The sequence below is a fragment of the Cygnus olor genome, chromosome 4, assembly GCF_009769625.2.
Source record: "Cygnus olor isolate bCygOlo1 chromosome 4, bCygOlo1.pri.v2, whole genome shotgun sequence".
NCBI lineage: Eukaryota > Metazoa > Chordata > Aves > Anseriformes > Anatidae > Cygnus > Cygnus olor.
In genome coordinates this window covers 33,917,333-33,935,630 of record NC_049172.1, presented here as the reverse complement: position 1 = coordinate 33,935,630, position 18,298 = coordinate 33,917,333, and the positions used below count along the sequence as shown (strand labels likewise).

The 18,298-nt window shown below is 36.0% G+C and overlaps 1 protein-coding gene across 5 annotated transcripts in view; it reads right to left on the bottom strand.

Moving 5' to 3' along the window:
* LOC121069755 overlaps positions 1–18,298 on the bottom strand; it is a 193,377-nt gene that overhangs the window by 80,110 nt on the left and 94,969 nt on the right. For 2 of the 5 annotated variants that reach the window (XM_040556195.1, XM_040556199.1), the window contains 3 exons: positions 18,068–18,158; positions 14,476–14,546; positions 946–1,043 (listed from right to left, as the gene is read on the bottom strand). In XM_040556195.1, the coding sequence (XP_040412129.1) occupies positions 946–1,043; positions 14,476–14,546; positions 18,068–18,158 (260 nt within the window). Of the gene's footprint in view, positions 1–945; positions 1,044–7,596; positions 8,470–9,290; positions 9,758–14,475; positions 14,547–18,067; positions 18,159–18,298 lie in introns of those variants that run through there. The other 3 variants (XM_040556198.1, XM_040556196.1, XM_040556197.1) reach the window with 3 other exon arrangements.

The following is an 18,298-nucleotide window of genomic DNA, read 5'->3' as shown; positions in this document are numbered from 1 at the left end:
CAGAAAATTTTAAGTAGGGAAGTTACCTCCAACAGCTGCTTGCTGCCTTAAATTACATTTAACATTTAATCTTTGTACCTCAAAACCATACAGTGACTGCATTTCACCATACGGAATGTGGTGGTATTTAAGTTTTGTTAAATGTTTCTATTTCTTTCTGGACTTTACCTCATTTGTAATAATAAAAAAATTGAGAACCAGTTATCTTTGAAGTGTTTGATATTTTTAAAGAAATATTTGTTAAAACTACTAGTGAGGTATGGTAATTTTAGCTATCCAGTCACTGCGTAACATCTCATGAAGTTGGGTCAAATAATTTCAGCTTTATTAGCCCACTGGGAAAAAAGCTTACGCTTCTGGATAGTACATTGTAAAAATCAAGTTGGCAAAACAACGAGATAGCCATGCCATGATGATACAAATTCTGAAAATTAAATACCAAACTATCAGTCCCCCTTCTTAAAGAAAGGGTACGTCTACACAATTGATTTCAGTTTTGACATTAGTAGTTGTTATCTAATACATGGTGACTATTAGCATTTAAAAGTCTACGTACTCCAGAAATTTACACTACTGTTTGTTTTAGTTTAAAACAGGGATCTATTCTTCGTAACAGGGCCTGTATGATACATGTAATACTCATGTACGTTCTGTAAATGACAGAATTCACAGAGGTTCCACTCATAATATTGAAGTACACTGACAGTGAAGCACCACTTTGTCCATAGTAGTTGGTAGAGTATTGTACATATAATAATCAAAGATAAGAATTTTGGGGGTCCAAAAACTTGGCTACTGCTCCAACTATAAAATTTGTTCTCCCATTTTGATAACACCACCTATATTATATACCTCTTATTTAGAAAGCAAAGTTTATTGCTAGAATGTTTCTCATTTTTAATGTACACAGAGCTGATCTCACTGATACTTGGTCAGTTTACATACCTTCTTACCCTTCAGTCTTACGCATTTTTGCCTCATTTGGTCATGCTCCTTCACAAGATTTGGTACGATCACACCTCTCCAGTCCTGGTATACTTTGCCTGTTGGGAAGATTAGTATGGTCTTGAAAAATATGTCATTTATCCAAATTACTTCACATTATTTCTTTACTTTCGATCTACTGAATTAGTAGTTTCAGCTTGCAGAAATGGAATTGACATTTGCTTCCTATGGGGTCAGACAGGAGTTTCCATAAAACACTTCAAATATTTTTAGGCTCATTGCCTGGATCAATGACAACAAAACTAGAAAAATCTCAAAGTCTGCATCTCATTGCATAGCTTTTAATGCAGTCCCTTCAGTAATTTCAAAGGAAAAATAAAGTCTCATTTTATCCAGATATCCTTCATAGAAAGGCATAAAACAGCTCTGCATTCTTCCATTCACTTTACCATGGAAAGAATCAGCATGGCTTCCTGTTCCTCTCTTGAAGCATGCTGGCTGCAAGACGTTCTGTTCTTTCACCTCCTGAAAATTACCTGACTTGGATGTCTCTTTTCAGATCAGGGCTGAAACCATGAACAAGGCTGCTTTTGAAGGTATTTTAAAGAGCCAGGCTGATTTCCCATCTAACTACAACTAAACCACAGCCAGTATAATATGTGTGCCTTGTGCCAAGTCACAACTTAGTTCTATCACGTGTTAATATCTTTAAAATGTTCTGAATGGTGAAGTACACACACACTACTTTACTTTCCTATCAGCTTCAACTACATTGAATTCCTGGTTCCAATACAACTTCATTTAATGAAAAAGGAATGCATAACTTAAAATCATGAATTGCCAGCTTACATTGTAAAATAAAGTATTTAGCTATAACGTTCTCAAAAATAATTTGAAATAAATCTTACCTCTCTGTACAAATGAACAACTGTAAGCAGTTCTTCCAAGTGATTATGTGTAATAGTGATTGTTATGTTCTGTATAAAATATCACAAATTTTAAAGGTAACATGCTTAAACCATATCACAATAATTTTGAAACTGACAGGGTGAAAGAATTTTCTCCTCTACATTTTGAAAACATAAAACCTTGACTTCAATGAGTGCACTGCAACACCAGGGAGATCAAAAAAGCTTGATATCTCTTGCAGTAGATGAGACCATTTCAGAAAATCTGAAACAAATTTGGCTAGTGAGTGAAAAAAAAATCTCAATTACGCCAGTTTTGCCTGTTACCTACATAACAACAGAGCTGCCATATTGGAAGTGATCAACAGTTTTTCTTGTCTACAATTCATTCTCCAAAAATAGCACACACTCATCACTTCTGAGAAAACGCTAACTGTTAACAGGCACAGAGACATTTGCAATCAGCAGAGCCCCCCCTTCTCTCTAGATTGGCCGAACTCTTCAATCATGAAGTTTAATGTCACTAGCACATTTTAGTGTTATCATCAATAATGACTCTAGTTATTCTTGCTGGTTTACATTTTGCTATCAAAATTTCATGAAGAAAAAAGCTCAAAAAGTAATTGCAGTTTTGTGAAAAGTATGGGGTTTTTTTGTTTTATTTTGTTTAGTTTTTATTTTTAAAAATCCCTTTCATTTTTCTGTTAGGAAGAAGGGAGCATACGAAGATGGAATTTCCTGATCCGTCTTTTCTTTACTACTCAGCATGCCTGAGACAGATGTACCTGTTTAACTGTCCCCTTTCTGTAGTACAGTCCCCTTTTCTGAAGCTATTTCCAGATCAATTTTGTCCAGGCCTTGGACTGTAAAAGGACCGTTCTGTTTCTGCCACGTTTTTTTTGGAATGCCGTGTCCAGGACTGCACACTGTTTATATTAGCCCTTAACAAAACAATATGCTTACTTCTGTTCTACTGGTCACAACGCTTCCATGTAATAGCACATGAGAGCACGAGAGCTTGGCCCTCTATCCAAAACCAACAGAAATTGTGTAATTCTGTTATGGATTTACTGATGAAAAAAGATCAAAAGCACTAGGGAATGAGAACTACATCAAAAAATAGGTGTGATACAATGGTTAAGACTCAGGTCATGCTCATCTGTTTTCCTGTCAGATACTTACTGTAACCTCTTCCACCAACCTAGGAGCTACCATCACTGCCAGCCAGATCCAGCCTTCTATCTAACATTGATTGAATTTCTGCAGGGAACTGAAGCTAGTCTCCCAGCTACTCCCAGGAAAGATGAGTTTTCTAACTACTAAGTTATTTAGGACTGAGTGATCTCTTAGACTACATTTTAAAAAACACCGCAAATCAGCTCTGTATTTGATAGAGCAGGCACAGCATAATGTTAGAAAACATACAGCTAAATGATGTTAAGCCTCTATTTGCAAGAGAGAACAGGATTTAAAGATACATCTTTCTTTTCAACCTTTTATATATTTGGTTAAGCAGGTTTTTGTTTAATGGGATGGATTTTACAGCTTCCAACTCCCTCTATGAATGCCTAATTCAGGGAATCCACTGCAAAATTCAGTTATTTGAGCTACTTCTAGAAACCCTGATCAGTTAGGAAATACAATAGAACGTTGTCTATTGCCTCTCTTTGCATTAATCCCTCGTCTACCAAATGAAGTCATACATGAAGAATGCCTGATATAGCTAGGTAAGAAAGATAAAGGAGTTGTGTAATGACTGCAGGCAAATATCCTGATGCAGAGACATTCAGAGACTGGAACGGGCTGGAGCTCTCTGCTAGATTGTTTTTTCCCACTGTTCAGCAAAGTGCTTTTCCGTTATGCACAAAACCATGTACCTTGCAGCCTGAGAACTTAATAAATATAAGCAATAACAACAACAAAAAAAAAGTGTGTGAGGAAAAAACAATGAGTTTATATCACTTTGCAGTTCCAGGGGCTATTAAGTCATAATTCAGTTTAAAAAAGAAATAAATTCCTGTTCTTTATACCTTCTCAAGTGCTCTGACACTGAGCTTTCTCAGGTCCCAAATTAATATCACTTCTGAATTTGATCATGGCCCGTTTTGATCTCAGGCACTTTTATCTAGTCTCTTCCCATAAAGAACATTTCAGGAAGGTCAGACAAGCCCTTTTAACCTCCACAGACCTTTTTTAAAGTCAAAGGTTGTCACAGGAATCCTGTGAAAGATATATCTATGTGATCCAATAAACAGATGAGAAAAAAAAAAGTGTTTAAATGAAGCTTCTCCCAAAAGCACTTTTTCCAAGTTTCTATTTCAATCCAGAAATAAGTGCATTGGAAAGGAAGTGGAGGCAGTTAATGAAAACTCACAGCTAGCTAATGTCTTTTTAAATAGGACACTCAGATTTAATCTATAGTGCTTACAAGCAATTATTAGCTGGATGATAGAATTAGCAGTTCATAGTTTAAGTATATGTATAATTTAAATGGGGGGTGGGGGGCACGAGTTTAATGAGTTAGTGCCGGAGAATTAATTCAAAGTATTTCAATTTTATCCATGAATTCAGTCATAGAATGCATGAGATTGAAGTTTATATCCACTTTGACATCTTTTACACTGACAGGATAGCACAAATAAGATTGGGGCTCATCAGAGCACCAAATATGTGATTGTAATCCCTGTCTAGAATACAATGTTCATTACATTTAAATAAATTTCCTCACCAAAAAATAAGTATTTTCTATATGTCTCTGGTGACTGACAGCATAACAGAATTAGGATATTGTAATGCAATTTTATATAAATTAATGTAATTGTTTTATAAATATTTATGTATACATACAGTAAGTGCTTACATACACATACAAGAATCACTAAATACAACTTCATTGCAGCAAGAAAGTCACTAGATATTCCAGAATGAACATAAAGTTATCTTTTAAATTCTCGGGTAACATAAGAGCATTCAAGATCACATTAGAAATTTGTAATATTTAAACATGCATTGTACTAATAGATTTCTTTGTTGCAAATTATTTTTATTTTCAAAACTTAATCTGAACTTAATCTTGCCAATTAACTTTTTTCCTTGACACATAATTTGTTTGAGGCAAACTTTATAAGTAAACAAAATCTCAGATGTCTACTTGGATTTTGAGCAGCCTAAGAACTCAACTTCCAGGCAGATCAATAGAACAATCAAAACCTGATAGGATTTCCTAAAATGTTCAGGGCTCAGACTTCATTTTTACATGCCTAAACATTACTGAAGTCTGACTTCTTAGCCTCCAGTTTTTGTCTAGTTTTTGAATACATTACATTTCCTTGTCTTTTTTTGACATGGACAATGCAACTTCACAGAATGGGAACTACCTGTGCCCCCACATAGGTACAGCAGCCACCATAATTCAAAAATTACTGCTTCTGTTCCAAAGCTCTTTCACCTCCAAGTCTCAGCCTTTTCCACTTCCAGTTTCAACTTTCAACCTATGCTAGCTCCTTTGGATTGCTGCATTTTTATCTTATGGTTATCTATGTAAACTAGATTCTACTAACGCACCATGACAGGGCTCATCTTCATTTTCCCTTGCGGATTTATACTTAAGCTACTTCAGAGCTTGTTAAGAATATTCAAATGCAATAATTTTCTAATGCAAATTTTTTTTTAGTCTAGATAGTATAGAGGTTCTTAGTACATTTCTTATATTCCTACTGATTCATAGCTTTCATTTCATTTTTACTGATTGACGTGTCATTGTAGACAAAGCACTAGTAACACTGAAAACTATTTTCTTTCTGCTAACTTCTTTTCCTCAAAAAAAGCAGATCTGTTACTCTTTCTAATATCACAGCTACTACTGGTAACACAATTTCAGTGCCAAGTGGCCAATGTAAGATGTAATGATTCACAGTATAGAAATAGCTATTGAATTTGCAGTAATTGTACTTTTTGTGTCAGGTTCAGCAGCAAGGGCAAGTATGTAGAAAAAAACCAACCCCTTCTTCCCACAGAAGAAGTACTGGTCCCTGCCAGACACAGGGTATTTGCTAGAATTCATCAGTTGTATACCACAGTCAGGTTTTAAAAACCTGGTTATTTAAATTAAGAATATATTCATTTCTTTTCATTAAAGTATCATGAAACATCCTTCTATATTCTAAACAAAGATACATCTTTAGAAAATAGATTAGTATCTTTGCGAAAACATCAATTTGCTCACCAGAAATGTACCAGACAGACTGTGAATAGGAAGAAAAAGCTTCTGAAAGTGCACTCACAAAGGTCTGCTTTTCAGGGTTGATATTACAAGTAATTAGCCTGACATTTAATAAATGACATTTCTAGGAACTGCTAAAGCTGACTTAACAAGCAAACAGAACAACCTTGTTTTGTTTAGGAAAGGTAGCTGCATTGTTGCACATTTTATTTAAAATGTTTTTGCCAGCTTATGTTGAAAACATCTGCATGCATGAAATATTTGAAATAAACATCCATAAAAATACACTGAACTTTCTATTATGGTGCTCTCTGATTCACACAAACTCTGATAAAAATGTCTGGTGGCAAAGCTGGTATATATTGCAACTGAGTGGGCTCATACTGGAGTTATAATAAATTTACTTTCACCTAAAGATGTGTTTGTTTTTTTTCTAAGCATATTTCAATTCGTAAACAATTCAGACTGCATTTTACATTTTGGTCAAAAAAAGAAGACGATATGCTGAAATTATACATCCTTAAACTCTTCCTAAACATTGGAATCAAGAATGAGAGGAGGAATTAATAGTAATTACTTTGAAGAATCAAGAATGCATGTGTTTGTCCAGTTATCCAACCCAGAGAACAGGTTTGTTTACAAGCAACACATTTCAAATGTGCTTAGAAAACCAGAGTAATTCAAGAATACGTCTGAAATTTAGTCACATTTCCTGCTTGTGTTAAGGAGAATATTAAGTGTTTATATCATGTGATGGTCTCATCAGCCTTATTTCTGTGCACCAGAAATCCTGAGGTTTCTTTCAAGTGCCTATAATATCAGAGTATTATTCACCCAGTTCAGCTGCTTTGTTAGCTTACCCACACCTCCCAAGGGAAAAGAATGGAGTCTTCAATCTGAATAGAGGAAATCTAATTATAATTAGGATTCCCATATAGCATTTGCAAATAGGGTTTTGTAATTTGGGGGGGAAATGAGGTTGTGCACATGTCTGTGTGTGTGTGATGACTTTTGCTTCACTAGTTAACCATGGGATGATGAAGATCTACAGAGCAATCCTGTTTAAAATGAAAGGTGTTGCAAAGCCCACTGACCTTTTTTTTCCCACCTAATTCCGGAGTTCAGTGATGATTTGGTCTACTGAACCAGGCACTGGAGCTGTCTCTAGATGCTTGAGAATATGTACACAGAATAACAAGTACACAGAAATGTCTAGAAAAGTTTGTTTGAGGTCTGGAGTGCATAACATATGAAAGAACGATATGTGAATTGTTAGAATGAGAAAAATCAATGACAAATGTCCTATCATCTTTACTTCTTGACATTTTGGGAGAAAAAGAAACATGACTTTTTCTCATTCTTTATTTTTTTGACTAATACTTTTTACAACTTGAAGGTGACAGAAAAAAAAAGCTTTTTGGCAAAAACAAAGTAAACCCTTAAAAAGCGATATATTCTCAAGAAAACTTCCATTTCTAAAAAAAAAAAAAAAAGGAAAACCTTAATAAAATGAGCAGTTCTTGTTCTGTAACAGTTCTATAACACCCCCCCCCCCCCCAAAAAAAAAAAAAAATAGAGAGTTTTCCATTGCATATAACTAGTGCTTACTAATGATGAAAATACTATGCTGCTACAATAGCCCACCTTCATCAAAGCAATACTGGATTTACAATTTCAGTGAACAAAACACAAGTTATACCAGCACACATCTTAATATCCTAGGGGTCCTTCATTAAAATTGTACTGTCATGGGGACATTAATGGAAGACATCCCTAAAACTTCCAGTTCAGAAAAGATACCGTGTTTTTATTCACACTTCTTCAGATCTCTCCTGCTACACCTTGTAGGTCTTCTGTTGAACGCCCTGTCCTGATCCTACCAGCTAATCTTCCCCCTTTATCCCTTTGTGTAGCAGATCAAGTTCATTTCCAACCACCCAGTGATACCCTATTTCATGGCCATTCTTTACCTCAGTCATATAAACCCTTTCATTAAAGAACTCACTTTGTGCCCACAAGGCACTTCCTTAGGCCTATTTTATTGCAGTGAAAATGCAAACAACAGGGAAAAGAATCTTGTATACACATGAATGAATTATGTTCCCTCAGAAAAAAATCTCTGAACTGCAGTTTTCCTTCCCTCCTTCCCCTTCTCTTGTCGCCATGGGTTCTTTTTTTCACAGCAGCTCTTCCCTGAAGTAAATGTTACTACTTTGGGACCTTGGTATTTGTGCAGTAATTACTATTGTTCAGCCCTGTATGTAATAGGCATGCGAGAGGACTACTAAAAATATAGCAGCACTCAAAGATTGCCTGTAAAACCTTTAGAAATACATACAAAGCTGTAGTCCCCAAAACAAACTCTGTTCCAATCAGTGAAGCTTTTCTATTAAGCTGTAATGCAGAAATACAAGAAATAACTCTAGGGCAGAAGAAAAAGAGGAAAGAATAAAGACCGTAGTTCAAACAACCGCGGCCTTGGTCAGGAGAGCAGAAGACTATTTTATCACTGCTGCAAACCGATCTCATTTTTTCAAAGGCCTCAAAATCAAGCTACCTCTAATTTGCTCGTAAAAGCCTTTGATTGTATCAACAAAACATCAAAGGGCCTGAGCAATATATCGTGTGAATATCTTTCATAAAGGTCAAATTGTTCTGTCTTGTAACGTGAAATCTCCTCACCTTTTTATTTCATGATTCGAGCTCTACTTGAAAATGCACTCTTTATTTGCAGCACTATGGGTGAGTTTTCTCCTTTCCTTCCTTCAAAACTTATTTCCAGCTAACAGTCTCCTTTATGAAATGAATCAATGTTTCACATGCTTTCCCATGAAAAAGCCCCATCAGCTGTGTATCTTTATGTTATTAAACAAGTGTGTTGTTTTTTTTTTTTTTTCTGGTAGATGTATGACCATTAGCTGTGTTGAATCAAGCAAGAAAAATAGCTGGTTCCCAAATTTCCTCTTATAAGATGGAAGTGAGCCATCATAAAACATAACACCCACAAATTGTGCTAGATGGCTTGAAATTATACTTGTTCTAGTGTTAATTACCAATAACCCCAGCATTTTAGGAGCACATAATTGAAAAGCCAGTTACAATGGAATCTAAAAATGATCACATATCTTAATCTGACATTATTTTTTCTTTTTTTTTGACAGAAAAATTGGTCATTTCTCTTATACAATAAGAAAAAATTAGGTAAATGTGCCTGAAGCAGACAGGAGTAATTTGATTGTTTCCTAAAAACCCATTTATACTGAGGACTCAAATTGAATCCCAGCCTTGGAAAAATGATTTTTTTTTTCATTCTACCTAGGTGTGACTGACTATAGATTACCTAAAATGGTGACACAAGAGAATTAGAGCTAGACTTATGCTGCTGCTGAAGCCCAGCAACTAGCCAGTGTCCCTTTAAAGGGGAAAAAGAGGGTGCAGATATTTTCACAATGAGTGAACTTTGGATGCAGTATGATTCTGCAACAAATCCTGTTTAGAAGTGAACCCAAGTCACATACTAAGGCCTCCATCTTTTGGCAGTCCTTCAGCTCTAAAGATCAGATTTTCAAAACTGTTCAGCTGTCATAGATAATGCAGTACAATCCAACACTTGGCCTTTCAGCTTCTGGCCTTTATTGCACCAAGTCTTTTATTCAGAAAGCAGATTTCTTATTAGTGTCATCTGTTAAGCCAGAAGAGAAAAAATGACTTTCCCTGTAAAAGATATTTTTCAACAGTGCATTCAGAAGTGCTAATATTAACGTGTTTTTTCATAGAGGATCTATTTGTGGAAAATATAGGTTTGGCAAAAATTTAGATATATATGGCTTCTGAGATTCTTTTTTCTATCGACTACCAGCTATATACATGAACAGTGACTTGGAAGAAGTACACTATTTTAACTCAGTAAAAGAAAGGTGAAGGACCTGAACCAGGCTTTGTTATCCAGGATGAACTGCTATGGAGACTGCAGTATTACTTTATTGAGCAAGTCCAACCATAAAAACTAGGTGGTCTTGCATGTGTTCCAATCACAGCATTACATTTTCTAAGTATAAACTAACTGGCTTTCTTGAAACACCTCACACATTACTAAGAGTGCTGCTAATATGTTCAGTGAGTCTTTCTTTAGCCATGGTTTTGCAAAAATGGGCAAAATGAATGTTGTTACCAGCCCTTCCCATCAAAATCAGTCAACACTTTTCCATTACAATGCCCCGTTTACAGCTACTTAAAAGAAACTTCAACTATTGAATCTGAAGTTCTCTTTGTTGAACATATGCATCTTAAAAACAAATCAACAACAACAAAATCAAAACCAACCAATCAACCAACCAAACAAACAAAGAAAACAACCCCTAGACAAAAGCTGAATTCCAACTTTCCTCCTCGTATTCTTCTAGAAAATTATTCCATAAGACAGAAATAGAGGTGGGCAACAGAATGAAAAAGCTGAACTAAGTTCAAGCCAATGCTTGATTGTGACTCATCTCTGTTCATGAATAAGGATGAACCAAGTCAGTGCAAGGTTTCTGGCATTATTTCCTCATCATCAAATATGTTTGATTTTTCACATATTTGTCATCAGTTCCTTTGGCTTGGATTGTTTTTGGCTGATGGAGATAAGCTAGACCCTTGATTTAACTCAGCCTTTAACTATCTAGCTCACTGAAAGAGAAATATTCTGCATTCAACCACCTTTATATGAGGAATAACTTATAGCAGAAAAAGAGAAGACAGTATCAGAGTTCTGTTCAAAAAATTCAGACTTTTGCTGAGAGAAGGAGGAACGAAAAACAGACTACAGGCCAACCTGCAAGCTGCTTAGGCTCTTGCAGGTCACAGTGGACCTCCAAAAGAAAAGAATCAGGCTACTTCGCAGTTTACATGGCCCTAATCCCATCTAGTTCCCCTGTAACCTATCACTTATATGAACTTTATTTAGCAATGTTGGGTAGAGGACAGCAAAAGAAGCACTTCTATTCCTCTCCCCTTGTCTCTGCTTGTGGAATGTCTCTCCAGAGTCCCGGAGTAAGACTGCCACCAAGAAATAATGACATAAATATGTCGCCTCTCTGTCACGCAAGACGGCAGTATGAACCCTAACAGGGTCATGGAAGTAGTGTAAGGAGCTATATCAATAAGCTCAGAGGCCATCAGTGACCATTACTCTTCTTATTATTTGAAAAAAGGTAGGCTGATACTTATTTGGCATTAACAAATAAATGGATCATATTAATTCTGTACTACACATATAAGCTGTATCTGTAAGCAAAGTGGATCAATAGATGTCAGGAGTTCAAGTGTGTTTTTATGTAGTGATATACACACAAACATGGTAATGTACAAGAACTGATGTTTGTCTATAGTCTTCAAGCTCTTTCTCATATTTTTAATTGAATGAATTATTTAGCTTTCTTAACAATATATCAGCCTCTTCTACAAGAGGAATGATTATATTCACAATTTAATATGCAGTTCAGACGCAGAGGAATATGACCAAATCTGTACAAACATTTACAAAATTAATCAATTTTTATTCCCAGAAGATACGGAAAAAGCTCTGGCCCTCTTACTTTACAAGACAGCTGGACTAATGCCATTTGCTTAAAACATTTTAGAATGAATCCTGACATTTTTCATCAAATAATTTACTGTTTTTTACTGAAGACTTAGGTATTCAGATAGTCTGACAGTTGCTTGAATGTGGTTTGAAGAATATTGACACTAATCACTGAATAAATTATTAGAAAAAAATATATATTTTTTATATTCCTAGCCATTTCCATCACTATTTATCAGTTCCTAGTTCTTCATGACAAAATCCACTAAACCTAAGGAAAGAAGCACTTTTAGCTCAAGAAGGGTGTTAACTTGCAGTTTGTGTTCTTTTAGTAAACAAAACCAAACAAAAATATTTTTACAAATGTACGCAATAAAAATATTAGAAAACATTAAATAGATTTTTAAAATATATTATTTGAAATCACTATTTTGGCAGATATTGCAAGGGTATAATTATGGGGCTGTCTTATAAAGATGTGTAACAAACTTCATCACATAGCTGAGCTGATGCTCAGCCTCAACTTTCACTACCAATAGAATAAATCTACAAATAATACCAATAAAATAATCAGCTATTTTGTTTTAAAATATGCTGTTAGATTATGTTTCTCTCTCTTTTCATTCATGACCCCTGCACTGCAATCTAATCTGCAAGCATTCGCATAGCGAAATCAATGATTTTGCACACTTCTAGGGCTTGCTCACATATATCAGTTCAAAGAACCAAATATGACAATATCTGAAAGAAAAACAACTATGTCCTTTCAAAAGCACAGTCAGAATTTTTTGCAATATTGTCTCACATTCTTATGTTCCACTGAGTAGCATTTCATCTCTCTCACTGGTACCACAAAGGTTTCTACTCTTCATCAGAGAGTAGACGTGCACAGCATGAATGGTTGGAGCAGGGTATCCAGTCTTGCTGGCCAGCAGATCTGGGCCAGCTAGGATGGAAAAGTAATCCTGTGCTGAATAGACAGTAACAGATTGCTTCCTCCCTGTAATAGAGGGAGGAGCAAAACACAAACCATAATTGAGAGCTACTCTCTTCCTGATCTGACCTGGGGAGGTGGACAACCATAGGTTGCTGCTGAGTGAGTTTAAGACAAGTGGCCATACTGCAATTTAATCCTAAAGAGCAAACAGGTAAAGCTTTTCAGCGCCTTTCTTTGCCATTTTTAACAATATTGGTAAAACACATTGTGGATATACTCTAAACATTCCTGTTCATTGAGACAGCAGTATCCTATTGATAGTACCTTAAATCATCTCTTTTTTGTCTGCTTGCATGAAAATTTAGATTTTGAAATGTGTAAAAGCCCTAAACAGAAGGCATGGATGTTAACTCATTCTCAATACTTGATTGTTTCAGAATCCATTGTTTTTATCACAGCCTTGCATTTCCTTATACCAAGTCTCTAGAGTGCAGAGAAAAGGGGAAGATCAGAGCAGACAGATCATTTTGCTGCTAGTAACAGACTGCCTGGGGACTTCTAAGTGCAGTAGATTAAGAAAATGTTTAGTGACTAATATGATTCAGAGCCCAGTTAAGTCTGTGAAAGCCCTAAGAGGCATTTATGGCAAACGCATTTTTGTTATTGTTTCTGTTTATCAAGGAAAATTCAGGTCAGATGAGTGTCTTATTTTCACAAGTCAAATCTTTTTACCTGTTTCTCAGTGCCCTTTGAAAGAGATGAAACTGATTAAGTCCCTTAGGTATCAAAAGTATTACATCTCCAATTTTGCATCAGGAACTTTAACTGCAAATCTCTTGCTATCATATTATTTTTAGTGAGTTTGCATGGAGGAATAGTTCAGTCTTTCAGCTGGCCCTTCTACTATAGCAGCTCAGGCCAGTGACAAGCTAATAAAAGCAAAAGTCAGGATTCAAGCAGTCAGAGGCAAAGGCAAGGCCCAGATGAGGGTCAAAATATCCATCCTGCAAAGTGGGGATGCCAAACAAAGAAGGCTGCCGCGGTATTATTAGGCAGGCTGTTTGGCAGCAAGAAACAGCTGGGACAGAGTGTAGGATAGAAGGACAAAGATCCAAAAGTCAGGATCAAGAACCAAGGCTGAAGCAGACAGAAACATGTTAGGCTTCAGGATCACAGAGCAGAACTAGTGCCACATGCCATACACCGGAAAAAACATCTACGAGTGCAGAGCACAGCACTGTGTGGGCTGCTGCAGGGAAAGTTAACTCCATCCCAGATAGACCCAGCACAACATCAGTCAAGATTTCAGGCCAGTATCTATGTCCCTGGGGGGCAGACTGTGGCCAGGCCATTTGACTGTTTGGACTGACAGTGATAAGATATCTGAGTATCCAAGTAAGGTTTGGAAGAGAGTTGACGCATGCCAGAATTGCTCAAGAATGGGACTTCATAGCAGCACAGTCAGTCAGACAAGTTCTTAGTACATGCTCACGTGTACAAAGAAATACGTGTAATGGCACACAGCAAAACACAGTAAGACATCTTTCACTTTGGCTTTGAAGGCTAGAGCATAAAGGTTTCGCGTAAAGTAGTAAACCCTGTTCACTGGGAAAGGGTTAGGAGACAAATACAGAGTATTGTCCCTGAGATAATTGGATTTACAAATAAAACCTGAAATTTACAAAAAAAAAACATCTAAATTGGTCTACCATCATTGTTTTAAACATTTTCAAGTTTTGCAGAACATTAGAAAATACTCATCATGAGGATTGTTCTTTGAAAATACCTCTCTCAAAAACAAAGAAAACAACCAACCTAAAAGGTAATTTTTTTTCCTAATACTCCTAATATACATAGATTATCTACTCTCTGCACCACAATGGGATTTATGCCTCTTTACCTTTGTGTGTGATGTGAAACCCAGGAATATCGCATGGTCTAGGAGAAGCACTGGGTGAATCCAAGGATCTGCTTTAAAAAAAATAAAATAATAATCTGGTCTCTATTTCTAGAAGATCACATTGCAAACTAAACTTTCATATTGTGTAAAATATCACTCTGAAATATGTTTTTAAACACTTAAAAGTCTAAGTGAACCATTTGAATAAACAGCAGCTTTTGGGTTGGGAACCTGCTAATTGAAGAGTCTTTAATTTCCAAAATAGCTGTGCTTTTAAGATGTGCTTAAAAGTCATTATAACCTAAAAACTGCTTTGTGATAATAGAAAATAAATAGCTTCATTCTAGTTCTTCACAGACTGACTTCTGTCATTGTGATTGCAATTAGCTGTCACTCGGTATTGTGACTATGAAAGTCAAAGAATGAAAGTAAACAAATATTTTCTACAGTAGAACTGGAAAATACAAATTTATCTGTATTGGTAAAGTCTGGGCAAGCAGCATTGCCCACAGATACACTGTAGCTGTTACTTTAACAGGCATCAGTGAGACAAGAATGACTTCTGTGAAGCTTCCTTCTCTTTTGAATGGGTGGGAGCAGGCTCCTCTGGCCTCTGCCTCTTCATAGTCATGCCAATCTGTCTGCTCATCTGTTCACGGGCTGCTCTGCAGAATAATTCCATCAGTTCCAGATGTTTCATTTATCTTACCATTAAAACAATGTTGTATGTAGCTGTCACAGTGAATAATTTCAGAAATAAAAAGTATATTCTACCAGAAAAATCAATTACTGAAAACTACTCAGTGTTCATGAGAACAATTCACCTGTTCGTTGAATTTTTATTTAGTCAGGGAGATTGTGCTTTTGGGCTCCATTAAATATATAAATATGTTAACATAAATATGTTTCTCTAAAATGTTTTAACCTAGCTGCTTAACTATAGTTAGTTTTGCATAATGCTGGGCACAGAAAACTTGCTCACACTAGGAAGCAAGTTTATTCCCATGGCCAGTTTCTAGAACTGTTGTGAAATTACAAACAACCACAGGAGCCTCCATGGGATAAACACATCTCATTTTCAGCTCTGGCTTGCAAATGAGCTTATCAGGAACTGCCACAGATGATAGCAACACCAAGTGTTTTTAAAACTTGAGCATGTTTTTTCCAGACCTGCTGTGCAACCAAGGATCCAGGTATTTGTGAAAGATGAATAGGAAACTCATGGAAAGAAAATCACTATCACAACTCATGTATGTAATTGAGTTTGGTATTTAGGTATGCTATCATACAAAATTGTATTTTTCTTTTTATTTATTTAATAGCCAAATTCGTGTTCATAATATCAAGATATAGGATCCTATATATATAGAAAGCTACATCTTGAGGTTTGTAAGATTTCATCAGTGTTAAAGGTACTTACCCTTTTGCTTATCCCAATATCTTGTAACAGCCACCAAGGAAACTGTTATCATTCAGAAGCATAGCACCTAATTCTGCTTTATCACTGAGCTACGTTACACTTTCCAAAAACAAAATCCAGATTATACATCTGAGTTTTAAAACTTTCATGTTCCTTTATAATACACTCCAGCAGTGATCAGCAAGCTGATCTTAAATTGTTTCTGAATTTTAAGTATGAAGGAAAAGGTGGTTACTTGAGATACTCAGCCTGAAAAGAGATTACACTGAAAGTAATACAAGATGAAATCAGAAGTACAGCTATAATTTAATTTTCTTGGGAGTGCCACCGCTGGAACCATAAATAAATTCAAAAGGACTTTGGGAGACTAAATGAGCTTTCCTGCTATTCTGAAGAATCATAGAGCCTTATGTAAGAGAAGGCAAAAGAGAAATTCCAAACAGGATTTTCCATCAATTTCAAGTTAAGGGTTCATGTTCATGCACTACTTATTAAGGTGGGACAGTACCAGTTTTATTTCCAGGCAGGTCTCGACATTTAAATAAATAAATATATACAATTGTAATGTGTGCCCTTCAAGTATCTAGGTAATGTTAGTATTTTCACTTAAAAAACACATTAGAAGGTGCAAATACAACCACAAGAATAGGAGAATGTAACAGGCATACAGACAAATTTCCAATAAAGCAGGGTTGTCTGCAATCTGTTGTCACAAAGATGCCAGTAAACTCAAAGTAGTCAAAAATATTCAGGATTATAGACCTCAATACAATATCCATTTGCTCATGACCATCCTTCCCCTGCTTTTTCTGCTTTCTAGTGGCCTTTTTTGTTTTATGTTTTATGATTCCGCTTCTCCTTTCTATCCACATGCACACAAAAAGTGGGGGGAGCAAAGGGGATACTAAGTAGTGGAAACCCTGCAAAATCATCACATAAAAAATTTAGTAATTATATTAAGGTTTGTTCTTTTGGGAAGCAGGAGCAAATGAAAAGTGTTTCATAAACTGCAATTTTGTCTCCCTTTGAGGATATGTGGAAACAAGCAGACAAAGCTCACTGATACAGCTGAAACATTTCCTGTGAGCAGCCATACTCATTGTACTCATTCCAAGGCAAATATAATTACCCTGTGAAATAGATAAAATAAGTCTGTAAGACTACACAGTTAGATCTCTATATTCTCCTACCAATATTTCAATCTCAAATTGAAATTGAAAATCTTCCACCAAGAGTGTTCCTTAAAGTCCTAGGATTCAGATGATAAAAGGAAGGTATTGTCAACAGTTTTGAGGTATTATTATTAGAAAGGTGTTTGAAATGATAATACGGATGTTTGAGGAATCTTCAAAACTACCAAAAGCATAAAGCAACTTTTGGGAAGATTTAGCTTGCAAAGTATCTTCCAAGATGGCAAATAAATATCCGTAGTGTGCTAAGACTGTGCTCCATTACTCATGTTAGCGCGTGGGCATGTGTTCACACACATGGGCTACAGCCATGAGTAAACACTTAGTTAGGAGCTGCACAGCCCAGGTCTGCGTCTGTTCACAAGAGGTGGTACTGCCACAAGGGAGAAATGTGCCATGGAACGATTAGGCCGTGCTGATCAGAACAGAATGAAGAGAAAAGTTCACGCTGAGGAGCAGAACTGGGCCTGCGGTAAAAAAGATCACCATTCCGTCCAAGGTCACCACTCATGTACTGGGCCAGAATCATTCAGGTTGGAAAAGATCTCTATGATCAACTAGTCCAACACTAACAAGACCACCACTAAACCATGCTACTAAGTTCTACATCTACACATTTTTTAAGACCTCCAGGGATGGTGACCTGACCACATCTCAGGGCAGCTTATTCCAATGCTGCACAACCCTTTCAAGTATATCATCAGAAAAATAGCTTCTCCTGCATTTTTCAGTGAGATCTTGGGACTGATCTACCTATTCAAGAGGCACTACAGAACTCCATAAAAATAAACAAGAAATCAAACAGAACTACAGAACATTTTTCCTGGAACCTACAGAAAACAAATTTCTGTAATTTCTCAAAGAATTTGCAGTATGAAATTTACAGCAAGTATAACATATAGTCTGTAAAAAGAGAACGTGAACTTCTTTATTTGCCTTTGAGAAGGAAAGCAAGTAATAGTTCACCTCTCCCATGTCTTACCTGAGAGATGAAAATTTCTCCTTTTTCTCATTCTTCAGAGCTCTACTTACTGTGTCAATCCCAGACAACAACTCAGTTATACTTATTCTCTCTATGAAAAAGGTAAGTAATATTAAAAAAGATTTAGTATATATTCATTTGTATATGTATAAGCACAGCCAGCCCAAGAAAGCCAAGAGAGACACCAAGTCATTACGTTTTTGTTATTGCCTTTTTTTTTTTTTTTTTTTT